The 27,153-nt window shown below is 44.3% G+C and overlaps 1 protein-coding gene across 7 annotated transcripts in view; it reads right to left on the bottom strand.

Moving 5' to 3' along the window:
• The window catches only part of EXTL3 (exostosin like glycosyltransferase 3), a 242,982-nt gene that overhangs the window by 39,942 nt on the left and 175,887 nt on the right, over positions 1–27,153 (bottom strand). For 6 of the 7 annotated variants that reach the window (XM_030555170.1, XM_030555176.1, XM_030555171.1 and 3 more), the window contains one exon: positions 20,385–22,971. In XM_030555170.1, the coding sequence (XP_030411030.1) occupies positions 20,385–22,532 (2,148 nt within the window). In that variant the 5' untranslated portion in view covers positions 22,533–22,971. Of the gene's footprint in view, positions 1–20,384; positions 22,972–23,128; positions 23,330–27,153 lie in introns of all 7 variants that reach the window. The other variant, XM_030555173.1, reaches the window with a different exon arrangement.

The raw sequence follows: 27,153 nt of genomic DNA, 5'->3' as shown, positions 1-27,153 counted from the left end.
GCATGTGAAAGAGGATATAGGCCTGATCAAGGTTTAAATTCTGTACAAAATTCTGGGCCAACAATGAGCTGATACAAAGCACTCAACACGATCACTTGACTCTGACCACTAAGTTTGTTAAGACTGTAAAGCTCTTGGAGATCCTCCTTCAGTAAAAGAGGTAAGATCTCACTGAAAGGGTCTGAAGAGTCTGGATAGAATGAATAGACTGTTTTCTGCCAGAAAGTCAATTCTCAGTGCATTATCTACTGATGTGGGCTCCCGTATGAAACATTAGGAGAAGGGGACTAGCAAATGCTTACCACGCTTCCTTAATCAGTATTGTATCTTCTGCTTTACGATATGGATGAGGGCAGAAAATGGAAGGAAGCTATTTCCATCAGCTCAAATATCAGAGGTGAGAGGTCAGAACAACGCTCCAGATCTTGATCAAATAAATGAGAAAGGCAGTTTCACCAATCACACCACCTCGCCTCAGCAAACCCCTATATCAATAAGTCATATTGCTAGACATAATGGAACCAGCTTATAATGAACAGGAGTACGAGCCACACTTTGCTTCAATGCATCTCAAGGGATTTTCATTCTGTTTAGAGAGAAGATTTTCCTTTGCAGGTCTCACTGCAAGTACAGCTCTTACTTTACCCATTAAGTGTTGCACTGCAAATACCTCCTGCTCCTCCATTCAAACAGAGAGATGGTGGGAGTGGCAGAAGACCTTCATCGGATTTCTATGATTCTATGACTTATGGAGCCATGAGGTTGCAGTGGGGTGTGTCTATGTTTTTCACAAATTAAGTTGACCTGGAGGCTTTTAATATTAACTGGGGGGCAAGGTGGGTGGGGTAGTATCTTTTATTGGACCAACTTCCATTGGTGAAAGAGACAAGCTTTAGAGTTGCACAGAGATCTTCTTCGGGTCTGGATCTACTGAGACCTGAAGAAGAGCTCTATGTAGCTTGAAAACTTGTCTCTTTCTCCAACAGACGTTGGCACAATATAACATATTCTCTCACCCACCTTGTCTCTCTAATATCCTGGGGCCAACACATCTACAACAACATTGCAATTATTAACTGGGATATGTAAACATTTTTTGGAATCCACATTAAAAACGGGAGAACAAATGCCATTTAACATGCGATATGACATTTATTAACAAAGAAATAGCTGTTTGGGATGATCAAACTCATTAAAATAACTTTGCCACAACACATGGAATGGGTTCGAGGTTGGTACCCCACTGTGCTTGAAATAACGAATCTCACAGTTAAACCAAATACAATTTTAATTGGAAAAAAATTCCCTATTGACTAAGAATCATCTCCAGTGCTGAAAAATCCAACCCAGTATTTCCCATGTTTTAAAACCTATCTTCATTCAGTCACCTGAATTCAGAACAGAGAAAGGTCAGTAGCTTATTATAAAGCGGTATGGTCCAACTTGCTGAATTGCTGCATTAACAACGTAAGTTAATAAAGTATGTCAAACCAGTAATATATCAGGTTCCTTCTAAACTCTCTCATCGCAAACTAGTGGTATGTCTACACTGCAATCAGAAGTGTTGTTGCAGCACGTGTGGACAATTCCTAACTAGCTTTATTTAATGTAACAGAAGCATCAAAGCCACAGCAGCATGGGGTGTACAAGTCCTTGCTTCTGAATCAAGCTCTTAATCACCTCTCTGTTGATTACGTTTTGTGTAGTATGATTCTCTCCTCCCAAGTTAAGGAAAGAAAGGAAGTGAATGTTCCTTTGAGGGAAAAAAAGGGACTGCTTTGTATTCTCAGGGAGACAGGAGATTTGTCATGCCTTATTGTTAACAAAAAGAGGAGTATTATTTCAAGAAAAAATGGAGAAAAGACATTCATCAAGAACAAGAGGGAGAGCATGCATCTGTCTTCTCAGTGAAGCACAGACACATATCATTTGGGTGAGAGACCCAGAGCCCAGGAGGTAAACACTATTATGGCTGTCATGCCACAGTCATTGCCAGTCAGTGTGCAAACAGATCTAGGAAACAAACACCACAAAAGCATCTTCCATCCAGGGATCTCAAAGCGTTCAACATGTTAACTAACCTCCACATAGTCCCAGGAGGCTACTATTAGCCCCATTTGACAGAGAAGTAGACCAAGCACAGGGTAATTAAATCCCTTCGCTGGCTTTGAATTGAATTCAAACTCCATATCCTCAACTTCCAGGTGCTACACACCTCTCTGAGCCTCTCTTCTCATCTCCTGCTTGAGCCCTGCATCTGCTAGTTCCTTTCCCCATCACATCCCTTTTGCATCCTTCCCAAGTACCTCCCACATGCTCCACTTCTCCGCTCCCTACCCCGAAAAGTCCTCCCCAGTCCTGTATGCTATGCAGGCACCCTCACCTCCTTGGAAAGTGTGGCTTTTATGGAGGGTTTACATAATTTCATTCTAACTATAATCAATGCTCCCAAGGCAAAACAAACAGCATCAAAAAGAATGACCAATGTACATCATGTTTTTAGTGCACATAAACCTCCCTCCTCCTTTGCCTTGGGGACTGTCCATCTTTCCTTGTCTTCTTTTTTCCTTTTATCCAGCTGGCGGGGGTCAGATCACTCTTTTCCAAGCTGACCTGTTCAACTTCTACTCCATATCTACTCTGTCCTCCTGTACGCAGTCAACAGTTTTCTTGGCTGTTCTCTTGTTTTCTGCCTGCAAACTCTGGTCTCAAATGCTTTCCTAACAGGATTCCCTTCATCCATCCTTCATATGTGCTCACATCATCTCAGCCTCCTCTCTTGCAGCTTCTCTCAAATGCTACCATGTTGGTCTCACTGCAAATTACTTCATTCCACACATGGCCCAGCAATATCATCGCCCTTACTGCCCTCAAACATCTTATTTCAATGGCTTCAAGTCTTCTCAAGTCTCTCTCTCTGGTTGCTCATGTCTCTGATCTGGGCAGAACAGCTGGTGTGATAGACTTTAAGGTCAGAAGGGACCATTATGATCATCTAGTCTGACACACAGTACCACACAGGCCACAGAATCTCACCCACCCACTCCTGTAACAACCCCCTAACCTATGTCTGAGTTATTGAAGTCCTCAGATCGTGCTTTAAAGACCTCAAGGCAAAGAATTCTCCAGCAAGTGTTCCGTGCCCCACGCTCCAGAGGAAGGTGAAAAACCTCCAGGGCCTCTGCCAATCTGCCGGAGAAAAATTCCTTCCCGATCCCAAATATGGCGATCAGTTATACCCTGAGTATGTAGGCAAGACTCACTAGCCAGCACCCAGGAAAGAATTCTCTGTAGTAACTCAGATCCCACTCATGGTTTTGTATAGTTGTCTCTTAAGTAGCCTGGATGTTCATTTATTAGAAATCAATCCACTTACTTTGGGCCACACTTCCCGCATGCCCAAAAGCTTTATTTGCAGCTCTCTGTCGATTTCTCCATTTGCCACCAACCAGCTCCCAAAGTATTTAAACACAAAGACCTGATTTAGGTGCTGGCTCTCAATGTCTTGGTTCCCTGTGAGCCACCCACATAACTCCAGTCTTCTCTTTATTCATTTTGAAGCCATAGTTTGTTAGTTCCCTGTTCCAGGGATCAGCTGTCTGGACCAAAGTTTTCTCCCCAATGGCCATTAGTGCAATATTATCTGCAGAGATCAACTTCGTACCACCTTCCATTTGGATTTGCTTACTTATAAAGTCTATCAAAATTATGACTAGTAATAGACTAAGCACTGATCCCTGGCGGAGCCCAACCTTCACTTCAAAACCTTCTGTTTTGCTGAGGGGCGTTCGCACCTGTGTCATGGACTCCTCAGACAAGCCCATCGCCATCTGGGCAAGGTCCTCCACCGTCTCAGAGGATTGTAACAGTCATCTAGGTACTCTGTTGAATGCTCTCTCCAACTCAAGTAAGGTCCATCCAGGCAAAAAATTTCCCTCCAGTTTCTTTTCCACAAAGTGTCTAGCAATGAACATACCATCCTGTGCTCTCCTTTCCTTTTCTAAGACCCAACTGCTTCTTTCCTAAAATGGGTCCCAGTATTTGACAGCTATCTATGATTCTCTCTTCTACTGGACCAACTTTTGTTGGTGAGAGAGACAAGCTTTTGAGCTACACAGAGATCTTCTTCAGGTCTCGGAAAGGTACTTGGGGCAATACAGCTAAGTGCAAGACGGAACAGATAGTTTATTACAGAGGTTTTCAGACTTTTTGAGCCCCCCCCCCTTTGAGTTACAACTTTGATTGCGTGTCCCCTCCCCAAACCTGTCTCTCCCCCTTGAGGTTTTTTTGTGTGACAATCTCTCTGGGGGTGGAGCCAGCACTGGGCATGGAGGCATTGACACCGACCTACAAGCTGGCTGGCTTGCTGAGGTGAGTCAGGGGGTGGAGGTGGCGCTCTCTCTCCCAAAGCACCCCAGTGCAGGGCTGTCCCAAGCCACCTGGCATCACTACTTGCCTCCCCGAACGTTCCTCCATACCCCCCAGGAAGGCACACTCCACAGTTTGTAAAGCTCTAGTTTAGCATAAGCAGTTAGTACCTATTCTAAGGTGAAGTGGCCTGTTAACATGCTTGCAGTCATAGGACTATATGGGGAACTTAAATTCATAACTTTGCTAGACATTCAAAAAACTAAAAATCATGGTCTTAATAAAGACATTGTTGGAATAAGCCATAAATCCAGTGTCTTTATTAAGACCATGATTAGTTTTTTGAGTATCTAGCAAAATTATGAATTTAAGCTCCCCTTGTACTATGACTACAGGGATGTTAACAGGCCACTTCACCTTGACTGATCCCTTAGAATATGTGCTAATTGCTTATGCTAAATTATTTGTTCAATCTTGTATTTAGCGGTGACACTAGTACCATTCCCAGACCTGAACAAGAGCTCTACTTAGCTCGAAAGCTTGTCTCTCTCACCAACAGAAGTTGGTCCAATAACAGACATTACTTCACCCATTTTGTCTCTCTAATACCCTGGGATTGACACAGCTATAACATCACTGCGTACAACACATGATTCACTCTAGCAGTGTCATGCAGTGGAATAGCAACTTAATTCCTCAGTACTTTGAACGGTTGTGTAGATCACCTTTTAGTTTAATATATCGCACCCATATGGTCTTTCTACATTCTCTTGGGATTTTCTTCTCTTGCGAGTCAGCATACACCAACCTCTCTCAAGGCTTTGATAATTTCCATTGGGACTTTGTCCGGTCCTGACGCTTTTCCAGATGCCATCTTCAATAGTGCAGACTTAACATCTCCCTTGACAGGCCATCGAGATCCAGGATTATCAGTTCACATGATGCTCATGGCATAGAAAGGGTTCTCCTCAATTAGGTAGGTCCTCACGGTATTCTTGCCATCCGTTATGGCCTGTGTCAGGCTGATGATTTCCTAAACAGTTTTATATAGCTCATTGCAACCCATCACTCCTGCATCATTTCTCCTTCCACTACCACTTATGCAGAGTCCACCATACAGCCAGGACCCATTCTCTCATCTCTTAAATTGGAGTTTTCCTTCTCCTAGGTGACTTGCCGGCCATGGCTAACTGGCCCCACCTGCCTTCAGCAGCCTGGTTTTAAGGCATCAGGCATTTGCCTTTCACCCTCCCTTCCCTCCCACTTTTTGTTTGGAACATCTCGGCCATGAGAAGTAAGTAGTAGGAGTTTGGTTGTCAAAGACTGTTTGGAACATTCTTTTTATAGGGACAGCTCATCCTCAGACCAATCCCAGGCCATGGCAACCCCAGTAGAAGGTTGTCCATTGCTCCTTGTATTGCATCATATTTAATCACCTTTGTACAATGTGTAAAGCAAATGTGACAATGTGTAAAGCACCATTCACACCTCGTCTATAATGACTTGCCCATGGATGTCTGTGGTAAGGGTGAGAGGGGAACCCAGACATCCCAGAGCTGTGCCTTAGCCACAAGACCACCCTGCCTCATAACATGCTTTGGGTGTCGCCACACCTGGCTGCAGTAAAAAACACTGGGAAAACAGAGGAGACGGAGAAGATGAGTGGGGAAAGGGAGGGGAGAAAAGATGGAGCAAATGCACACACAGATTAGGCTTTTGTTCCACATTTCATTGCACATGTTCACCGAAGGGTGAAAAATGTCCTCTGTCTGTTTAAATATGCACTCTCTCTCTCTCTCTCTCTCTCTCTCTAAAACAGTACAACATCCAGTAGCGGGTAAACAATGCGATTTCTGCCCCAACACTGATTCAAGTGTCATTTCTTACAGTGCCTCTCCTGTTCTATAGAAAGCAATTGTGATATATTGTGTGCAAGAGCAGAGACTGCTTTTAAAATATAAAGACTATATAGCCTTTAATACTGGATGCCAGACTGCACATTACTCTCCAGTAACTGCTACCCAACACTGCTACTACTTCCTAAGTACAAACACTAGGCTTCCACATGTGAGAGAATGTCTGGATTTATATGTAAGAACCTGCCATGAAGTCTTCCTCCTCATTACTGCTTTTGCACCATCTCAGCAATTACTACTCCCTTCTGGGTTACCGATCCTGTTAGCTGCAGATCAATTTCAAGTCAGATTTCTGAGAACCAAAACTACAGTAATATACACATACGTGTCTATGCAAACATATCCAAAAAGAGCATATGGCATGCAAGAAAATTAAGTGCTGGTTTTAGACAGCAGCACTGGGATGCTGAAGGACATTTGGCTTAATGCTCAGTGGATGTATCCCTAAAACGTCAGTGTAGCTTGTTAAATTATCAGTGTACACTCATGCCTCACTGCACATTTGCCTAAGCCCTGTAGTGACAAGCACCTGGACTTCTGCACCTCAGGTAGATTAAGTGTCTGCTTTGTTTCTTCCCTGTCCACCGTGGAGCCTTTAAAAATAAATCAAGACAGTAAACTAATGGGGATTTGAGAGGAACTAATCTGATGTATATGGCAGCTCTGTGTTCTCTTGGTGTGCAGCAGGTAGTGCTGTATAAAACAAAGGAACAGACAAATGTAGAGGTAATAATGCTACTCATTTCTAGACTGCCTTTCATCAGACGATCTCAAGGTCTTTACAAACATTGAAGCAAAGACCACACCTCTGCAGAGATAGGGAAAGGGTATTATATCCATTTTACAAATGGGTAAAGGAGAGGCACAAGTGCGGATCTATTCTGAAATGACAATTTAAAAAAGGCATTGTCTAATGCATGTTTCATATGTGACTCTAGACCAAAAGTGCCCAGTTTACAAGCGAAAAGCTAGTTTTCTTAACTATCAGCCCTGCTCGTGCAGCCTGGGATCTGGCACATAAGCTGGGCTCTTTCCTGATCACACACTAATAGAAATAATAAGGCATCTGGCCTACAGGTGTTATTACAAAGCCATTTTTTAGAGTAAAGCTGTGCTTTAAGTTACTTGTTTGAGATCTTGCAGGGTGAGAGTGGCAAAGCCGGGAATAAAATTCAAATAACCCTTTGACGACACTGCCCTACTTCCAAGGAATGGAAAGGTACTTGGATATGTTTACACAACCTCTTTCTTCACACATTCTACTGGGCTTTGACTTCTCACACATGAACAAGAAACGGATTAAAACTAGTTTCATTCATAGGGTGGGATCAGCTTTTCCAAAGCAAGAGGGCAAAAGCCCAGTTTAAGGCCCTGGTTGAGCAAAGTACTTAAGCACACATCTGACTTTCAGCATGGGAGCAGTCCCAGCAGACTCAATGAGATTACATACAAGCTTCAAGTTATCATGCGTTTAAGTTCTTTGCTGAATCAGGGCCTTACCTGGTATTTATGCAAGGCTAGAAAGAAGTCCTAAAGGTGATACAGTCAAAAATCTGACCTAATATTGCAATCAGGACTCCTGGAACACTTCTGCCATTTACCCACCGTAACCTGGACTGGGTTACTTTAAATTCCTCGCCTCAATTGGCCTATATAACACATTTCACTTTGGTAAGAGTTACTAGTGATGATATGCAAGCCAGCAAGAGCACATCCTTCTCATATCCCTGGTTGAGTTTGCATGGCTGGCATCTTGTCAAAGACGCATGTTTGATCTGGAGTCCCTGAAAGATGAACACAGAACGCTGCAAAGCCAGTTCTACAGCCATTTTTCCAGAATAGAGAGACACTCCGCAAGGTTAGGTGAGGTCTGTCCATGAAAGGCATCCTGGCAGCTAAAGAAGTAAAGTTTCATCCCTTTTGTTCTTGGCCATAATCTGCATCCATCCTTGTTGTACAACACAGGCGGTGGCGTTGCCTATATGTAATTTGCAAAGCACTTTAATATCCTTGTGGCAGAATTGTGCTGCAGGTATAAAATGGCAGTATTACAACAACTGCATTGTATAGTATGCAGCATTGGCACAGGGATTCTCTGAATAAGAGGTTTGGAAATCTTTTCCCCTACTGTTTAACAAGTGCCATTGTGAGGGTCAAAGTGACCAAACAGATTTGTCGTTGTAATGACGCCTCTGGATTAGAAATTGAAAGGGGATTATTTCTTTTTAACTAATATCTAAACTGAATACGTTTTCCAGGCCGGCCACTGAGCCAGACGGAAAAGGACATTATGCCACTGGAACTAGGTGCACAGATCAAAGCTAGCTATTCTAGAACAAAACTGAGGGAAAGGATTAGTCACTGAGAAGAGCTACAGTAGCTGGCATCAGCAGTGAACGCAGCTAAATTGCTCATAAATGCCTACAAGTGCACACAAAAACCCAAGAGGAAGAGGGGAAAGCAGAATGCTGTCGCACTATGATAGCTGCCACTCTACTATGAATAGGACCAGTCTGCACAATGCTGATCATTCCCGTGGGGGCTGGAAATTCACAAGAAGAGATGGGCGTTAAAAGCTATTTATGATCAGGGTATAATCTTAGAGAACGGGTGAGTAATTTGCAAAAATATTAATACATGGGCCTAATCTCACGTCCGTCCCACCCCGCGATACCTTGCCCCTGCATTGTTTCTAGCATTTTTATCCTGCTCTCACCCACAAAAAGCTTAGATCCTGCAAATCCCACATGAGACAGGTTTCCTCATGCTACTAAAACAAACAAAAAAAGTCTGCTAATGTATTTTTGTAACAAATTCAGACTAATTTTTACCACTCAAAGAATAAAACAAATCTTTCTTAAACCATGTAAAAGAAATACTTTAATTCCTGTCATAGACATCAAACCTCTTTCTATCCCTTGTTTACATTTAAGTATCCAAACCCTTTTAAAAAAAGATTTAGAGTTTTCCCGTAAATTACCGCAGTCTGTGTGTTTTTTGCCCACCCAATCCTGCCTGCAACAGTACATTTTACATGCTCCCTCTACTATGGCAGCAGGTCCTGCGGGATCCCGTTCCCGCTGCAGGGCTCTACCAGTCACTGCTGTGGCACGTGAAGAGGTGCTAAGCTAAACTGGCTCTGAACAGAGTAGAGGGTTGTAGATATTGTTGCTGGCACATGGTAACACAACCAAACTTTTAGAAGGGCACAGAATATAGACTGTAAGCTCTTCAGAGCATATCTGCCTTTTACTCTGTCTCCACGGTGCCCAGAACAATAGGGCTAGAACCTCTAGAAGTCTCCTAGCTACCACTCACCTCCAAAAATTGTGAGGTTCTACAGCTGACATCACTATTTACTCTGCTTGTGTGTTCTGCCCCACCCCCGCCCTGTGCCTGTCTCGTTTACGTAGACTGTAAGTTTCAGTGGACAGTTCCTGCCCTAAACTCTGTGTGTGTACAGCACCTAGCACAATGTGGGCCCATTCTTGGTTGGTCTTTCAGCACTACTATAACAAACATGATTAATACTATTTTAATACATAAATAATAATATAGGCACCTGGCCAATGGGAACTGGACTGAGTCTAAGCCAGTAGTTTTCAATCTTTTTTTCATTTGTGGATCCCTAAAAAATTTCAAATGGAGTGTGAATCCCTTTGGAAATCTTAGGCATAGTGTGTGGACCCCAGAGTTCCACGGACCAGAGGCTGAAAATCACTGATCTAAGCCTTTCACGCAGACCACTAAGCAGTCATCAAATGATTAGAAAATTACAATTATTAATGGTCTGGTCTGGATTGGAATTGATAACAAAGAGGTGAAAAGTTCCAGCCATCCAAGTACTCCTCTCAAGATACATTGCTGAAGTATTCCCTCATAGAAGATCGCACCAACAGGAGTTAACTCGCAGTGAACCAAATGCTGCAATCCAAGTAAGTTTCTAATGACCAAAATTAAAATAAAATAAAAAAATAATTGAAACCAACATTATTTGGAGCCCACCAGAGATTACCGTTAAACTCAACAACACAAGGTGATTAACAAAGCAGGGACAACTTTACTCTTTTAGGAATTTTGAGATGGGCTGCTTGGTTCGCCCATGACTTTGGTGAGGTAAGATCCTTGAGGCTGTTAATACACACTAGGGTAAAGGAGTGTTTTCCTACCTTTTCATGTTGGAGACTCCTTATTCAAAGTAAAACATTTTCACAAACCCCTTAAGATTTACTATAAAAATATCAATGATAACGATAAGCCTATATAATTTTGTATGTTTCATGAGGTTTACAGAGAATACTGGAACTTGAGAATAAGGGTGTGCAAGGAGTGGAGGGAATGACACATTCTTTGTTTTATATCGTAATAAAATTGTCAACACCTGGTGGTCTCCCTGCTTGCCTTTCACAACCCCTACTGGGGGGGTCAAGATTCACAGGCTGAGAAACAATGGGGTAAAAAGTTGAACTGAGAAGGCTGCAAGTCATACTCTGCTTTCCCATCTTAAACTCTGGTCCTCTGGTTTCAAGTATACTTCCAAAGGGGAAACTGATCACTTAACTGCTGCCTTAGAGAATTGGTGGCTGTTTGTCTGCAAGCTGTTCCAAAGGTTTAACCATCATTGTCATTTATATTTGGGCCTTTGGGGTTAGCCCACCAAAACCTGGGGATCTCCAAAACTGGGTAACCACCCTTTTTAAAGCAAACAGTGACCATTCTTTTCGGAAGGTTAATGCCTGCTCAGTCCAATGTGTTCCATGTCTTTCACTTTCTCAGAGAAAGGGGAACTGAAGTCCATCTCTATTTTCCTCTCCGTCAGTCCTCTAGTTCGGTTCTGGTTCAGATGCTAAGTTAGAATGGTAGTCTGGTAACCAGTTCAACCACTTTGAACCAGTTCAGATACATTTCCTGCAGATGAATGTCACACACTTGTATGCTTGCAGTGTAACCAATAGCAAAAGAATACAAAGATAAATATCGCTCTCACTGTAGAAAAGTTATTTATTTCTTAAGCAGGTTATTTGCATGCACTAGTACAACATCTTCCAGAACTCTGTCAGTCATATTTCAGCTCAGAAAATGCCCTTTCTACATCGATTTGTGCAGCAAGAACAGCAAACACAATGTTAGCCAATTGATATAAGTTCCGGTCTCACTCCTTGTTGCTTCCAGTAGCGAAGAATATTTTCACTTTTATTGAGATGAGGCTTATCAATAAAAGGATCCAGGAAGGATCTTACTTTGACCAAAATTTGTTTCTTGGACTTCTCACATGCTTAAGGCCATCACCTGACTTTCCAAACATGTCTGACTGAAAATCGGGCAGTTCATCATTTGGAATATCAGACTGTAGTAATTAGCCCATGCTAGGTAGATTAATTATAACTTTTTGTTTGTCCTCATCTGAGAGAAGCAGATGGGGTCCAGATAAATGCACGATCGAAATGCATCACTGTCCAACAACATTTTCTCAAGGCTCTTCATTGAGGCAAAAAGTGATTCACTAAAAGGCGAAGAAAACAACTTTGATGTGTCCAGTGAGCATTCTAGCCAGTCTCTGTGAAAATCACTGAGTAATTTGTTCTCATTGAAATGCCTTTGTTCTTAATTTAGCAGGCATCAGTGCTGCCATAATACGTTTGGTGGCCTCCCATTTCTCATCACTCATATAAAGGTCTTGGTTTGCAGAAGTGGTTGCCATATCCTCACAAAAATCCTTGAGTTCTAGGAGCCTTTCAAACATATCACATGTGAAATGTCATCTAGTTTGACAATCTAGGATTGGCTTCTTTAAATTATGCATTTTCATAATCACGGCAACTGCTGGGGTCCTGAGCTTTTTGCAAACTAGATATGCTTTTCCATCTGTATGGTTCATAAAGAATTCTTTCATAGCATCGTCACCAGCAAGTTGCAAGCTATGAGCAGAACAGCAAGCTCCTTGAAGAACAGCACCACCAGCCACACGTGCCATGTTGAATTCTCTCTCTTCAGTCACCTGAAATTGGTCCTTTTGTGTAACATCTCCTGAAGCCTCTTTTCCACAAGAAAGTCCTCATTATTTTCCTCTTCCTTTTCAATGTTGTTAGCAGATTCATCTTTTTACCCCACTCTCCTTCCTGATTTGCAATCACACACTTGACAGGTTTGACCATACATTAGTAGCGGCATTATCAGTGGCAATGCTATAGATCTGCTTCAGAGAAATTCCATAACACCTTATGACTATCAATGCCTTCAGGTGTTCAGAAGTGAGACTCTCAGGGATCTGCTTCATAACAAGTATGCGCAAAATACATTTTCCATCTGTAATATACAGCATATTAACCCCTAAAACGGATCTATCAAAACAAGTAACAATCAACTTTCAAAGAAATAAACTTGCCCTTGACCGCCTGCTTAATTTCGTGATATATTCTGGTTGCAAGGGAAATAAATTTGTTTTGAATATTTTCAGCATTTATTAACAGTTTATTGCCAAAACCTTCAAGAAGAGAGTTAAGAATTCTTCAGAAGCCTGAAACTTGCATCAACTTAAAAGGTCTATCATTCACTGTTACTAATTCAAGGCAAGCTTCAGGCAAAGTAAACTCAATCTTCACTTTTATCATCTCGCTTTTCAACACAGAATCTAGAGTACATTGGTTTAAGGGCAGATTAATTCTTTTGCACGGAAGGTTAGGATTATCATCATCATTATGTGAACTTGTCTCACTTGTGGATTGCTTCTTTTGAGTAACATCTGGGCAATGTCTTTGTATCTGCCGCCCTAAATCAGATGTGTGTATTCCCATCATAACAATCCTGCAATTACCACCTTTACAAGTAGAAATTCTTGGCCTAGTCAAATGAAAAAAATTTCCTCACAGGATTTTTTTTTTTTTTTAATCCCACCCATAGTTGCTTGAAGGCTGTCTTCCATTTGAATGTGTAGCCTGATGGTCATATCCCCAGTGTATTGTGATCATCAGTGGAAGGAAAATGGAGTTAGGGTATGTTCCTGCGGGGACAGTTATCAAGGACACACCTGAGGGACTAGGAAGGAACAGCCTCAGCTTGGGGCTGGGAATGATTCTGCAATTGGGCCAGCAGTTTGGCAAGAGCAATGGACTGTGTTTACTTGTATAAGCCAATCAGCTCAAAGATTTAATGCAACTGAAAGCATTCCAACATTCTTGTGAGATTAAGAATGAAAGAGAAAGTTATTAATTAAGTACTTGACATTGAAATAGAAGAACCCAAAGAAGTAACAAAGGATAGCAACAGGCCTTAGGGTTTTCCCCCCACTAATATTTCTTTCCCCATTTTAACAATAGAAGATTCTACACCATGGAACTGCAAGTCTTAAAATATAAATAGTGTGTGTGTGTATATCTCAAGCAATACGCAGTAATTCTATTGTGGAAAAAACCTACTCTCGCTTAGTGGGCAGAGGGGAGATGTTCTAGGCCCAGCCAGCCAGGGAGGTGAAATGACAATGGGGTCATTAGTCAGAGAAGAACTGCTACAGAATCCCAACCCCTTCAGACTGAACTCCCTTCCCTAGCCCCCTCAGTCCACTCCTTTCCTTCTTTCAGCCCCCCCCAGAGTCCCTCCTTCAACCCCCGTCCCTACTTCCTTCAGGCCTCTCCCCTCCAGGTGCCTCCCCAGCATAACGGAATAATTTACCCTGTGGTGGCAGCAGGGAGGAACTTCAGTGCCAGAGACAGAAAGCCAGAAACAAAGTGCAGTGGAGCCTTACAGTCTCAAGTGAAAACAAAGGTCCTGTGTTCCACCCTTCACCTGTCTCACCCACCAAGTCTGAGGCCTGAGTTGATGGCCAATAGCACTCAGACGGAATTGGAGGAGACAGAGAGGGGAGGGAGGTGTTTTGGGAGTTTTAATTTCCTTCCATGGGCAGTCCTCTACTTGGCATAACAGACAGGAGAACTACCAAACCCAGAACTCCTCTCTCCCCCTCCTTCCTCTCTTCTCATCTGCTTCAATGGCTTCCTGGGAAGTGTTGTCTCTGCCCTTTCTTGCTAGGCTTGGAACAGAGAGATCCTTCCTCAGCACCTGATTACTGCACCTGTTATTTTGAACAGGCTACTAGTTTGTGTTTTATTGGCTTTGGTTTCAGTTTGGGTTCAAGGTGATAGAGATTTTCAGTTCAGTTTCCCTCAAAAAACCTCTCTGAATCAGATCTCAGGTTCAGGTTGACTCCCTGGCTTTTATTACTATTTGCAAGGATTGGGTGGGTGGCCTGTCTTTTTGAGATGGTTTATGTTTTTCCCCTTAACCTGTACTTGTCTGGGTGAAAAGGGCTCTCAGGGAATTGCAAAGAAGGGAATATTAGTCCTTGCCGTTCACTGTTTAGAGATCCCTGGGAGGGGAGATCCTGAAAGGGGAAGGTGGGAACCTGCTCTACAACCTTGGCAATATTGTGTCCTTAATGACAAATTCTTTTTCTGCATTAGGGAATCTTTTCAGGATGCGTGCACACACCCAGGCATGTGGGGCATGGCTAGAACGGGAACACTAACTCAGCATCAATCTCTCTCTCTGCTGTGTTCTTAGCTTTCGTTCCTCCTGTAGGACAAGTTATTTACTTGTCCCTGTTTAAGGAGGTAACTGAATGGCACAGAGCGGCTACACCTTACCTAAAGTCAGAGGAATGATCCATGTCTCCCAATAATGGAGATCTAATTTGAATATGTTTATTTTTTCCCGAAGCAGAGAAATAGCAGTTGCATTCTCTGTGGCTAAGTGCAACTGACATGGTGTTAAAAATTGTGGCAACTGCAGAAGCTGTCTACACTAGGGGCCCCAACACTGCTAATGCAGCAGAGCTTAATCAGTGCTGATGGCTGCCAGAAAGGTTTAACCCCTCTTGCAAATTAGGCTTTAGCCAAATGAATCAAACAATTTGCTGGATAACGCCTAATATTAAAACAGCATGATATCCAGAGCTGGGAAAAAAATGCAGAAAAATGTTTGAATATGATCAAATTTTTAGACGCATTTGCATCAGCAAATTCACACCCCTCCAAGTTCACTTTCAATGAAAATTCTGCTGATTCACAGTTCTACTCATACAAATGCTTGAAGGAAACATATTTTACACTCACATACATGAGAATTCTTACATGGTATTTTTACACGGGATGGGGAATTATTTTGACATGCGAGAGGGCTCAATCTCTCAGAAGTCCTCACCAGAGCCCTGGGACAGACACACTTAAATTACATGGGGATCTGATCACATCGTTTCCAAATGGGAACATACATGTGCACACACCCCTACTCTCTATGAATGAGACTAGGTAAAAATATAATTTCAGCTCTGCACACAGCCTACAGACCTCCCAGTAGCCAGATTTTTCTAGGAATGAGCCATATATTCCATGCCTGAAGCAAGAGAGAGAAAGGGAGAGGTTTAAAGGTAAAATGTGTTTCCTACTTTGTTTACCTTCTCCCTCTCCATGAAAGATTCAAAGCCCCAGAGGCTTTTTCAAGCCTTGCTCTTGATTGTAAATTACACTCCACTAGGAACCAAATTATATCAAGTGACTTTGTGAGACCAACCACAACTAAGCAGTACAGATCAAATACCAATATCAAATACGCAATGAACTGTCTGTGATCAAACCATACAGGAAAAAAAAAAGACAGAATAAATTCAAGGACATGGCAACTTCTTCCTGCAAGCAGAAAATATCACAGCAAATTATTCATCATCAATGATTTACTCTGCTCTAGCAGCACTATTGGTGAGATTTTGGGAGGGAAGGATCTCCCAACCAACTGTGACAAAACGCAACATGGAAGCAAACATTACCAATGATTCGCACTGCATGCACGGGTTTCAGGATGCTTTCCTTCATCCTGGAACATGTGCTGACCAATTGACTTCTAGTTCAAGGTTATCAGTGGTTAGACTTTCAACCCAGGATATACTACGCATGTTGCATTCTGTCTCATTACACTGTAATTTACTTTACTTCAATAGCCTTCTGCTCTCAGGTGCTCTGATCAGTGATTGCTTCAGCACAGCTGTATTATTGCTGTTCCCAGCAGTCATACAGTGCTAGTAATTGCTTGCATTGGAAGAGAGACATTTTAAAAACCACAATTTTCTACCTGTAATTTAAATTAAGGCCAATTCTTGGTTCTCTGAATTTACTGGGCTGTCTGCTCAATAGATTACAGTAAAGAAATGTTACGCTGCTTCACAAACTGAAAATCCAATATTCTTGGATATTCTTCCCTTGTAAAGGGATGAACTATACAGCTTGATAGGTTCTCCCTCCTCCTCCACCTTTAACTTCTGAGATTCAATTCCAGCTAGCTGGCTGGGTTTATGCTCTTATTTCATTAGCGCCACAGAAGAAGGGGAATTTTATAAAGCTAACTACTGTGACAGACTCCCAATGTGAGTTAAATATGAAGTCAGGAAACAGACTGGCTAAGAAGTTCAAAAATATTCTTCTAATTTATGGCCTCCTCCTGCAAAGACTTAGGCTAGGTCTATACTGAAACTGCTAGAGCGGCACTGTGTCAGCAGCGCTTCAGCGTAGCTACTCACTGCAGCGACAAGAGGGCTTCTCCTGTCATTGCAGTTCATCCACCTCCTCTAGAGGTGGTCTATCCGGGGGATTTTCACACCCCTGAGTCATGCTGCTGGGTTGACTTAACTTTTTAGTGTAGACCTGGCCTTACACACGCACTTAAGTTTACACACTATTAGGAGTCCCATTGACTTTCAATGAGACGTAAGGCTTGTGTACATGAACAACTGATGTGTGGCAAACTGGGGTGTGAATCTACCCAACATTAGCCTGCACGAACTGACAGCCCAAGTGGACACTGCTGATGCTCCTTTACAGTTTGTTAATGGGCTCTGATCTAGTCCTCTTTGAAACAACTACATCAAAGCACATTAACAAACTGTTAACGCATGCCAGAAGGGTTCATGCAGTCTGTGGCAGGCTACTGTGGGGTAGATTCAAACCCCAGCTCTCTGCAAACTAAGGGCTTGGCTACACTTGCAAATTAGAGCGCTTTGAGTTAAACCAGCCTTTGGAGAGCACAGGCAGGAAAGCGCTGCAGTCTGTCCACACTGACAGCTTGCAAGCGTACTGGCGTGGTCACATTTCCAACACCTGCAGCGGCATTGGGAGCGGTGCATTATATGCAGCTATCCCAGCATTCAAGTGGCTGCAACATCCTTTTCAAATGTGGGGGATGGGGTGGAGTGTGACAGGGAGTGTGTTGTGTATATGTTGGGGGAGAGAGAGAGAGGGTTTGGGGGGTGCTGAGAAGGTGTCAGCATACTGTCTGGTAAGTTCAGATCCCTCCCTTCCCACCTCTGTCTCTCACATACTGACAGAAGCAACATTCCTAAGTAATGGTTGCTTTGTCCCAGAGCAGATAAGCATGCTGGCTGTCAGAAACGGCGCTTTGAAAGGGCCTATCTGCATTCCTACAGCTGAGTTCAAAACAATGACAAGAGTGGCCACTTGACTTCAGGGGATTATGGGACATTTCCGGAGGTCAATCAGAGCTCAGTAATGCAACGCCTCGTTCACACTGACGCTGGGCCATCTCAGCCAAGACGCATCAGATGTTATTCCTCTCGCCGAGGTGGAGTACCAGGAGCACTCCAGCCACGGAGTCAGAGTGCTCTACCTGCCTAGCCGGTGTGGAAGGGGAGTGAGTCAGAGCACACTGAGCGGCTTTCGTGTGCTCTAACTTGCAAATGTAGCCAAGCCCTAAAGCTTTGTCTACACCGGACTTTCGTCGGTAAAACTTTTGCTGTTCAGGGACGTGAAGCCCCCCGTCCCCGAACGATAGAGGTTTTATAGATGAAAAGTGCTGGTGTGAACAGGACTTTGTTGGCGGGAAAGCTACCACTGCTCGTTGGTGGTGGAATTTTTTTTGTCAACAAAGAGTGGCTACACTGATCACCTTTTAGCTGTACGGCTGTGTCGCTAAAAGGTGCGTAGTGTAGACATAGCCTAACTGTTCCTCTAAACAAGCCCTCAGGCCCCTAAGTATATAAGGTACATTTTCAAAAAGGATATATGAACATCTTATTCCTTAGACCACAGTTCTCCAACCTTTTTATGCCTAGGATCACTTTTTGAATCTAAGCGCAATCCAGAATTTACCCTGCCCCTTAGCTGAGGCCCCACCCCTTCCCCAAAGTCCCATCCTGCTCACTCCATCCCCCTCCCTCTCTCCATCGCTCGCTCTCCCCCACGCTCACTCACTTTCACCAGGCTGGAGTAGGGGTTTGGAGGGGGTGAGGAATGCAAGCTCTAGGAGAGAGTTTGGGTGCACGAGGGGGCTCTGGGCTAGGACTGGGAATTGGGGTGCAGAAGGGAGTGTGGGCTGTGGGAGGAAGTTTGGGTACAGGTGGGGGCTCCGGCTGGGGCAGAGTGTTGGGGTGCAGGAGAGGGTATAGGTGCTGGCTCTGGGAGGGGGGTCATGGCTGGGGCACAGCGTTGGGGTGCAGGAGAGGGTTTGGCATTCTGGCTGGGGGGGTGTCAGGGTTGGGGCTTGGGATGCAGGAAGGGGTTCAGGGCGCAGAAAGAGGTATGGGGTGCTGGCTCTGGGAGGGGGGTCAGGATGGGGTTTGGGGTGCAGGAGGAGGTATGAGGTGCTGGCTCTGGGAGGGGCTCAGGACTGTGGCGCGGCCTCCCACCGGGCAGCACTTACCTCCGGCGGTTCCCAGTCGGCGGTGGGCGCAGAGCAGCTAAAGCAGGCTTCCTGCTTACCCCGGCCCCCCATTGCTTCCAGAAGGGGCCAATGTGCCCCTGTGGGGGGTGGGGGAGAACTGGCGCCACATGCTGCCCCTCTCTGCAAGCACCACCCCCGCAGCTCTCCTGGCCAATGGGAGCTGCAGGGGTGGTTCTTGCAGGCAGGAACAGTGTGTGGAGGGAGACCCCTGTCCCCCCGGCCACGCTGGCCACTTCCGCAAGTATTGTGGAGCCAGGGTAGGTAGGGAGTCTGCCGTAGCAGCAGCCTCGCTGCACCACCTGAGATCACGATTGACTGGGAGATCCTCTAGGATTGACCAGTCGATCGCAATTGACTGATTGGGGACCACTGCCTTAGACTGTATATTTGTCACACCAGGATCCCTGTCCTCTAATGGTCTGTAAAGTGCAAACAGGCCTCTGGCACTGCATCAGTAACAAATAAAATAATATTTGCAAGGAGAGAAAAATGGCAGGAATAATATAGAAAAGAGGTTGATCCAGAGAAAAACATTTTTTTTTCACAAATGACAGCCATTAGCAAGTCAAAAGAGAAAAATTTCCACCCCCTACTGTCCAGCTATGAAAGGGTTAACACTTTTTAAGCAGAACCGTTGCAAGAATTTCCCAAAATGCAAGCACTGGAGAAGACTAATGTGAAAGCTTATTTTGCAATTATCTGAGCAATTTTCTCTCCTTATTCTGCCTGGACCTTAGAGGTTTTTAAACACATGCAGTAGGATGTGTCAGAAATAATAATAAAATGAAATGTTAAAATCAATATTAAAATCAATGAATCTTTTTGCATGCAGCATAATGCCCTCATCACTCTAAAGTGCTATTACATTCAGAACTGCCCTGGCACAAAACCCACATTTAGTTTGTGCATTTAAGTGCCATCTTCCCACCCCGGGCCTTTTTTTAAATTAACATTTGTAAAGCATTATTCTTTCATTTGTCCTCTAAGCATGACTGATTCAAACAACAGCGGTGATGAACAAACAGCTGGAGCAAAGATCTTCAAAAACAGGAATTTAACTTCAGGTATTGCTCCTGTATATGCAACTTGTTTTTCCAAAAGGTGCTCAACACCCAGCATCTTCCATTTACTTCAGTGGGAGACACTAGGAACTCAGCACTTTGGAAAGCAGGTCACTTATTCGGGAGTCTAACTTTAGGCTCTCCTATTCTTGAAAATCCTGGCCCTGACAGCAGTTTGAAGGCCACAGTATAACAACAAACTTCAGCACAACGCTGGATGTCTAGGCAGATGCGTCAAGTTACAGAACTGATAAAACTGTCTAAGTTATTTCCCACCGTAAAAATGTTAAACCAAATTGAGCATTTGGGTATTTCTTACCATGATTGGGACACCAATGTCTGGCCACAAGAGGTCTTCGGACGGAAGTTTGGGGGAGTTCCACACTACTACAACTTTATTTAAGTAAGGGAGTCCATTGAGTCTCTCTAGAGAGTTCATTAACACTTCCTCCCGCTCGTAGGTTAACATGACTACTGTGAACTGCTCCCTTGGGACATTGCCACCCAAGGCAGCTTGGAACTCTTTCCCAGAACCACCTGCTCCTCCTCCAATAGGTCGAAATCCAGTCCCAGACCCAAGGAACTTAGCTTCTGAAGGTAAAATGGGATCAAAGGGTGTATGTGGAAAGAGGTGGAAAGGACCTGGAGCTGAATTCCAATTCCTGTAGATATCCATTGCTGTGAGAGTAAAATTGCGAAGGTATTTGGGAGATGCATAGGGTGGTTCTGTTTCCACAGGCCCCAGGTCTAAGTCACCATTGTCTGCCATGTTGGGGTCAGTACCAGCAGCTTTGCCAGAGCGGTGAGGAATCTCCACTGCAGTTTCTTCTCGAATAGGGGCAGCCGGGATTTGAATTCGAGTCCTTATGATGGCTAAGACTGTGCTGAATACATTGTCAGAGGTGGAGAAGTAGGTCTCCCACAAGAAGCGGCCCTGCCTCCTCATGGTAAGGAGATCATTGTCAGAAATGCTTCTCAGAAGAAAGTGCACTTCTGTGATACGTGGCTTTGGTATGATTAAGGCTGCCTCGTTCCACCGGATCATATCATGATAGGGCAGCTGAACTTGCTCTCCAAGAATCACTGGGATGGCTCCGACTTCCAGAGCCTCAAAGAGTCTCATGGTACACCCAGCAGAGATCAATAGATGGGTGTCCCCTGGTGTGATTATCAGTGCAAAAGTAGATAGCTTCAGTAGCTCTAATCTGTCATCCCTTTCTCCACAAAGAGCCCACTCAGTGGGCAGACTTGCCTTAGGCTGGTTCTTACAAGTGAATTCCACCAAGACAAAGTCCAGTTTACTGTCTTGGACAGCCTTCAAGGTGGTAATGATCCGATCATCATAGTCAGCTGGGGCATTGCCTTCGATTTCCTCTTCAAACGAACGAACCTCTTGCAAGCTGGATCGAAGAGACTCTATTTTCTCTCCCTGGAAACTGAACAGGTACTTTCGCTTTACTGGCACCTGGGGTGGGATCTCTAGGAAGTTGGGTTCGGACATTGCATGGACTAGAGGCGATACCACAATATCAAAACCTGGCCGATACTGTACATCATAAAAGGTGGATTGGGCAATCATGGCGCGCCCTGTGCTGATGTTATAGATAAAGTTCTGAGTTTCCGATTTCCTCGATAAATTAATGATGAGATGGTTGTGTCCATCAGTCCTCCAATATGGCAAAGAGTGCAACTGTTGCTCTAGTTCAGTAAGTTTTGGCATTATGGGCTCTTGCATTTCCCCCACTAAAATTATATACACACAAGCAATGTTTGCGTTTTCAGTAACATAAACATTAGTTCTGACAGTTGCCTCAAAGGCTTGCTTAATTAAAGGGTCTAAGGCGCTACCAAAAGGGTACTGATCACTGTTGTAGACATACACTGGGAAGCCAGATGTCAGTGGGCAGCGTGAGTAGTCAAAGCAGTTGTGCAGCCTGCAGTTCCTGCTGGATTTTGGCAAAGGCAAGTTAGCTTCATCTTTGTCTGGCAGCAGCCGGATTGGCAAGGAGAGCTTTGGCTGGTTCTGAGCCATCAGTTCTTTGTAGGAATGCTCAGTCTGGCTGATGACATTCTTCAGCTGCAGGAGATCCTGCTTGGCGTTTTCTATGCTCTTCTTGCAGGCTTCAATTTTCAGGTTCAACTTGGCGATCTCGCTGTTGAGCTCCTGTCGCTTGGCCTCCAGCTGGAGCAGCTCCTCGCTGACTGACTCACGGATGCGGCATAGGTCCTGGACATGCTTCACCTCACACAACTCATTTCCGGTGCGGGGGCCGAAGATGCGCTTGCCGGCATCATCCGCGTCATCAATGGTGGTCAAGTAGTAGTGGGCGATGAGGGGGAAGAAGACGAGGATGATGAATAGGGTAAAGCTAAGCCAGGTGAGCCGGATCCGACTGGACCATCGTAACACCCAGGGTTGGCCGCCGTTCCCCACTCCCCCATTCCGCAACATGGTATACCCAGTCATGAGTCTGAGAGTTGGTGCGCGCCCAATCACGTTGGATCAGTAGCCATAACCAAAACAGTTTTTATTAGCAAGTCTCTGAAAGAAAATGTTATTGTGCCTGCTTAATGAGGGGCCAATAAAATGGAAATTTCATCTTCTTGTTGTGATGATGGCTGTCTCCAGCCTTTTTGTTGCAAATGCAACTTTTGGTCCGATTAGAATCAATCATCGAACTCCTCCCTTGATCGCTGGTTAACTGGCTGTTGCTAGTAGTGTGGTGTTGTCATGGCGACAAAAACACAATGGGATCAAGTCGACCTCTTACTGCCGCTCTTGACATCTTGTATTACCATCCAATGAATATGCAGAATCAACAGCCATAGTTGAAAACAAGCTGGAAGAGACTTGGATAAGCATCAGTCTCTCTCATCACCTCTGCGCTGTTGATAGTCTGCCATGCCTACAAAAGAACAATACAGTCAGACAGAGCAAAAATGACACCTTACTAAACTATAAAACAACAAAGACATTTACTAAAAGGAGCTGTACAGTCACAATCATCAGCATTCTGATTCACTATTGCTTGTCTGACACCTCCTTGTGTAGTACTTACAAACCTGAGGAACTGATAGGATTCATTAGACACGCACAGCTTTCTGCAGGGCAGTTCTATCAAAGGACTCGATAAAAGCTGCGTGGTCCAGCAGTCAGAACAGAGAGTAGCAGTCAACAAATCGGATTTTCTATTCCTGTCTCTGCCACTGACCCGCTGTGTCACACTGGACAAGTCACAAACTTTACATGCCTCAGTTCCCCACCTGTAAAAATGGAGATACTAATAGTAACCCATCTTTTTATGGCATGTTGTGATCCTTAGATAAATGGCACCACAGATTTACAAATTATTACTACTACCACATATTTGTGTCAAAATACCCCATTCTAGTCTTGGGCCCCATCTGAATTAAAAACTCATCATCTTATACAATTGCATGAAGGATTTGTGATTTGGACAAGCAATACTTGGGGGACTAGCTTTATGTGGTCAGCCGAATTTTACTTATGACCATATGCAGGCATGCATTATACACTTTCACCTTGCTGCATTGGCAACCCCTGCTTTCCTATGACCACCTTTTGTCTGAATTCAGTTGGCCTTATAAAATATGCCTAGGGGGTAGGGAATTAAATAACTGATTTGTGTTTTCCATACATGATGGATATTTTTAGGACATGTTGATGCTCTGTATAAAGAGTATTATTTATTATAAAGTGCAAACAAACCATAAAAAGACATGATCATGAGGATGAGGGTCATAAAGATGTGCTATATTAAATTATTGATTTGATAGTCACCTTTACATTGTAAAGGGCAAATTTTCAACCTGTGGGATCTTAAAATTGCTCTGATCAAACTCAATCAATCATAAGGGACCATAGTCACTCTTGGTGAAATGCCACTAACCTCCACCAATATGAATTTGGCCCAAGATACACAAGTTTAGACACCAGTGAAAACAAATCTTACATGATTACGTAAACAAGGGGATGATCTGAGATGCTCCTCAAGCAATTCCCACAATAAAAGTAGTAATCCAATTTCAGCAGGTCTTAGCTGGCATCCACTAGAGAGAGTTGCTACTAATAAGCAGACACACAAAATATATGCTACCTTTTTGTTCTGTTTGTGCAGCGCCTACCACAATCAGGTTTTGGTCTGTGACAGGGGCTCGTAGGTGACACCACAATGCAAATAAAACAAAACATACTATACCGCTTTTATGAACTGCTTTATCAACAGCCCTATGGCCATTATGAAAATGCAATTGTGCCAAGATTAGGGAGTCACACATCAACCCTCGTAGAGTTAGTTGGAATCTTACTTACTGTCTTTGGTATTAAGTTCATCCACTAGACTAAGCTCGATAAGTTTATGGAGGGGATGGTATAATGGGATAGTCTAATTTTGGCAATTAATTGATCTTTGACTATTAGTGGTAAATATGCCCAATGGCCTGTGATGGGACACTAGATAGGGTGGGATCTGAGTTACTACAGAGAATTCTTTCCTGGGTGCTGGCTGGTGAGTCTTGCCCACATGGTCAGGGTTTAGCTGATCGCCATATTTGGGGTCTGGAAGGAATTTTCCTCCAGAGCAGATTGGCAGAGGCCCTGGGTTTTTTTTGCCTTCCTCTGCAGCGTCAGGCACGGGTCACTTGCTAGAGGATTCTCTGCACCTTGAAGTCTTTAAACCACAAGTTGCCTGAGCTACTGAAGTCTTCATGGGTCAGGGGTTTGTTACAGGAGTGGGTGGGTGAGATTCTGTGGCCTGTGTTGTGCAGGAGGTCAGACTAGAAGATCATAATGGTCCCTTCTGACCTTAAAGTCTATGAGTCTATGAGAGGCTGCACTGGCAATAAATAAAACGTTACAAGAGTCTACTCTCCAGTGCTGAAGATGACCAACTAATATCTCACTGAGCCCGTTCAAAGCTCCAATACATTCGTGGGTATTTAACAAAGAAGAAATAAAGGCACAAGGAGAGCTTGTCCCAAACTGATACCTGAAAACTGGCAGAATGGTAAAGAGAGACGTCACTTTGGCAGAGTGTGGGTGGGAGAGAAATCAGGAGTAATTTTCAGTTTAGAACATTAGCATACACCAGAAAATCAATCGAGGATTCAGATCTTAAGCAGCCAAACCATCATTAAAAGAGACCGTGTGTGTGGGGGGGGAAGGGAAATAACCCATCCTGATAATACAGTCACAATTCCTAAACCTATTTTCATCACAAGGGCACCTGTTGTGCTAATGATTAAATGGGAATCCTCCCCAGCCCCTACCAGCAATACTTAGAAGCTGGACAAGCAGCAAGGACAGTGAAAAATCAAGGGGTGTCACAAATTCATAATGTTGCCCAACAAAGGACATCAGCGGAAATCTCAGAAGGCTGGGAAGATAAAAGGGCTAGAAAGTCAGGAAAAGGTTAAATCAGCTTTCTTGCTTCCTGGTAAGTATGATCTGTGTGGGAGGCCTAGGCTCTCCTAGCAGAACATTTTAATAACATTCCCTGCACACTAGCTTCCATTTGTATGTGCTGAGGTGGAGGGCTGGCAGCGAATGCAAATCTCCCATTTTTCTGCATGAGGCTGTCAGTCATGCACAGAGAGAACTGATAACAACAGGATCCTTTCACTGTGCCCCGGGGCCGCATTGCTGTCGCTAGGTATTACCGAACAGAAAGGTTTCATTATGCGCAAATGTACGAAGCAAATGATTAACTAAAGGCAAAAAAGTTTTTAAAGTTTATTTAAACTCGTTATTTTAAAAACGCTTCCATTTGTTACAGGAAAGAGTGACTCATGGCCATTAGCACCGACTCACATAAATACAGCTCCAGAAGCACCTCTCCAGACTTCCAGTTATTGCTCTTTCCATCACTGAAATGCAGCTGTCTCTGGGACGAGCACTAGCAGCCATTTAAACAGGGGTGACAAAATGTTTAGAATGGGAAGTGATGAACACTGAGGTAGATCCACAGCCTCAATGAGGTCAATGGAGCTATGACAACATACACCACTCAAACCTAGAGGTGGAGTTTCAGGTACACAGACTGTAATAACTCCCAAAACCTGACCAACATAGGTCACCACTCCTAACTCTTGTGACAAACACTATAGGCCCCTGTATCCGAAATCTGGCACCTCCAACAGCACAGAACCCCCTGGTATTATTCTAGGGCATTGGTTCAGTGTCAGTTTGGAAAGGGGGAGCGCTGTCTGCCATGGTGGTGGGCATGACAAAGGAAATACTACAAAGAGAGTTCCTGCCACACCCTGGCTTTCCTTGGAGGTCTCTAATCTTCAGGCCCATTGCTGCCTGTAGCAGGGTAGACCCTTGCTTCTGCCCTGAAAGGGTTAAAAACAGCCCTGGGAAGAGGCTGTGCCTGGAGGAAGCAGCCTTTAGGCTGGGGAAAGAAGCCTGGGCTGATTGGGAGAAAGCAGGCTCAGCTGTGGCCATGCTCCAGTCAGGCCCAGCTGGCCCCTACAAGAGGCTGTGAGCCAGAAGCCAAGACAGTCTCTCTCTAGCTGTAGAGTGAGAAGGGCCTGGCTGCAGGAAGCTGGACATAAGGTATCTGAGTGAAGCAGGGCTGAGGAAAGGCAGAGGAGCTGGGGAGCTCTAGCCTGGAAAGTCCCAGGCTGCAGCCCAGCATTGGGCTAATAGGTACTGGGGGTTGCAGAGGGCAGCCCAGGGGTAGGCCAAGGCAGCAGGTCCAAACCCTCCTTGCCAGTGATGAGTAGGCTGATACTGCAGTCTGCCCCAGGGCATGGGGCTAGAAAATGACTAGCAGTAGCCATATACTGAGGCAAGGTGGGGATAGAGGGTGGGGGTTCCCTGGGGAGGGGAGACCCTGAAAGGGGTTACTGCCAGGGTGCAGGACTCCATGTAAAAGGGCACCGGGTCCAGGGAGGAACACATGGACAAGAGGACAGACGGATCACCGGCCTGCAGAGGGCGCTCTGGAGCGGGAACTGAGCTAATTCACAAAGTCACCAGCAGGAGGCGCTGCAGGGGTGAGTCCGCCCATCTACACTGCCCCTTTCCCCTTCGTCATCAGGTTTGTTCTGTGCCACAACTAACT

Source organism: Gopherus evgoodei, chromosome 3 (assembly GCF_007399415.2).
Source record: "Gopherus evgoodei ecotype Sinaloan lineage chromosome 3, rGopEvg1_v1.p, whole genome shotgun sequence".
NCBI lineage: Eukaryota > Metazoa > Chordata > Testudines > Testudinidae > Gopherus > Gopherus evgoodei.
Note: the sequence above shows the minus strand (reverse complement) of the source record. Positions and strands in the feature narration are given on the sequence as shown.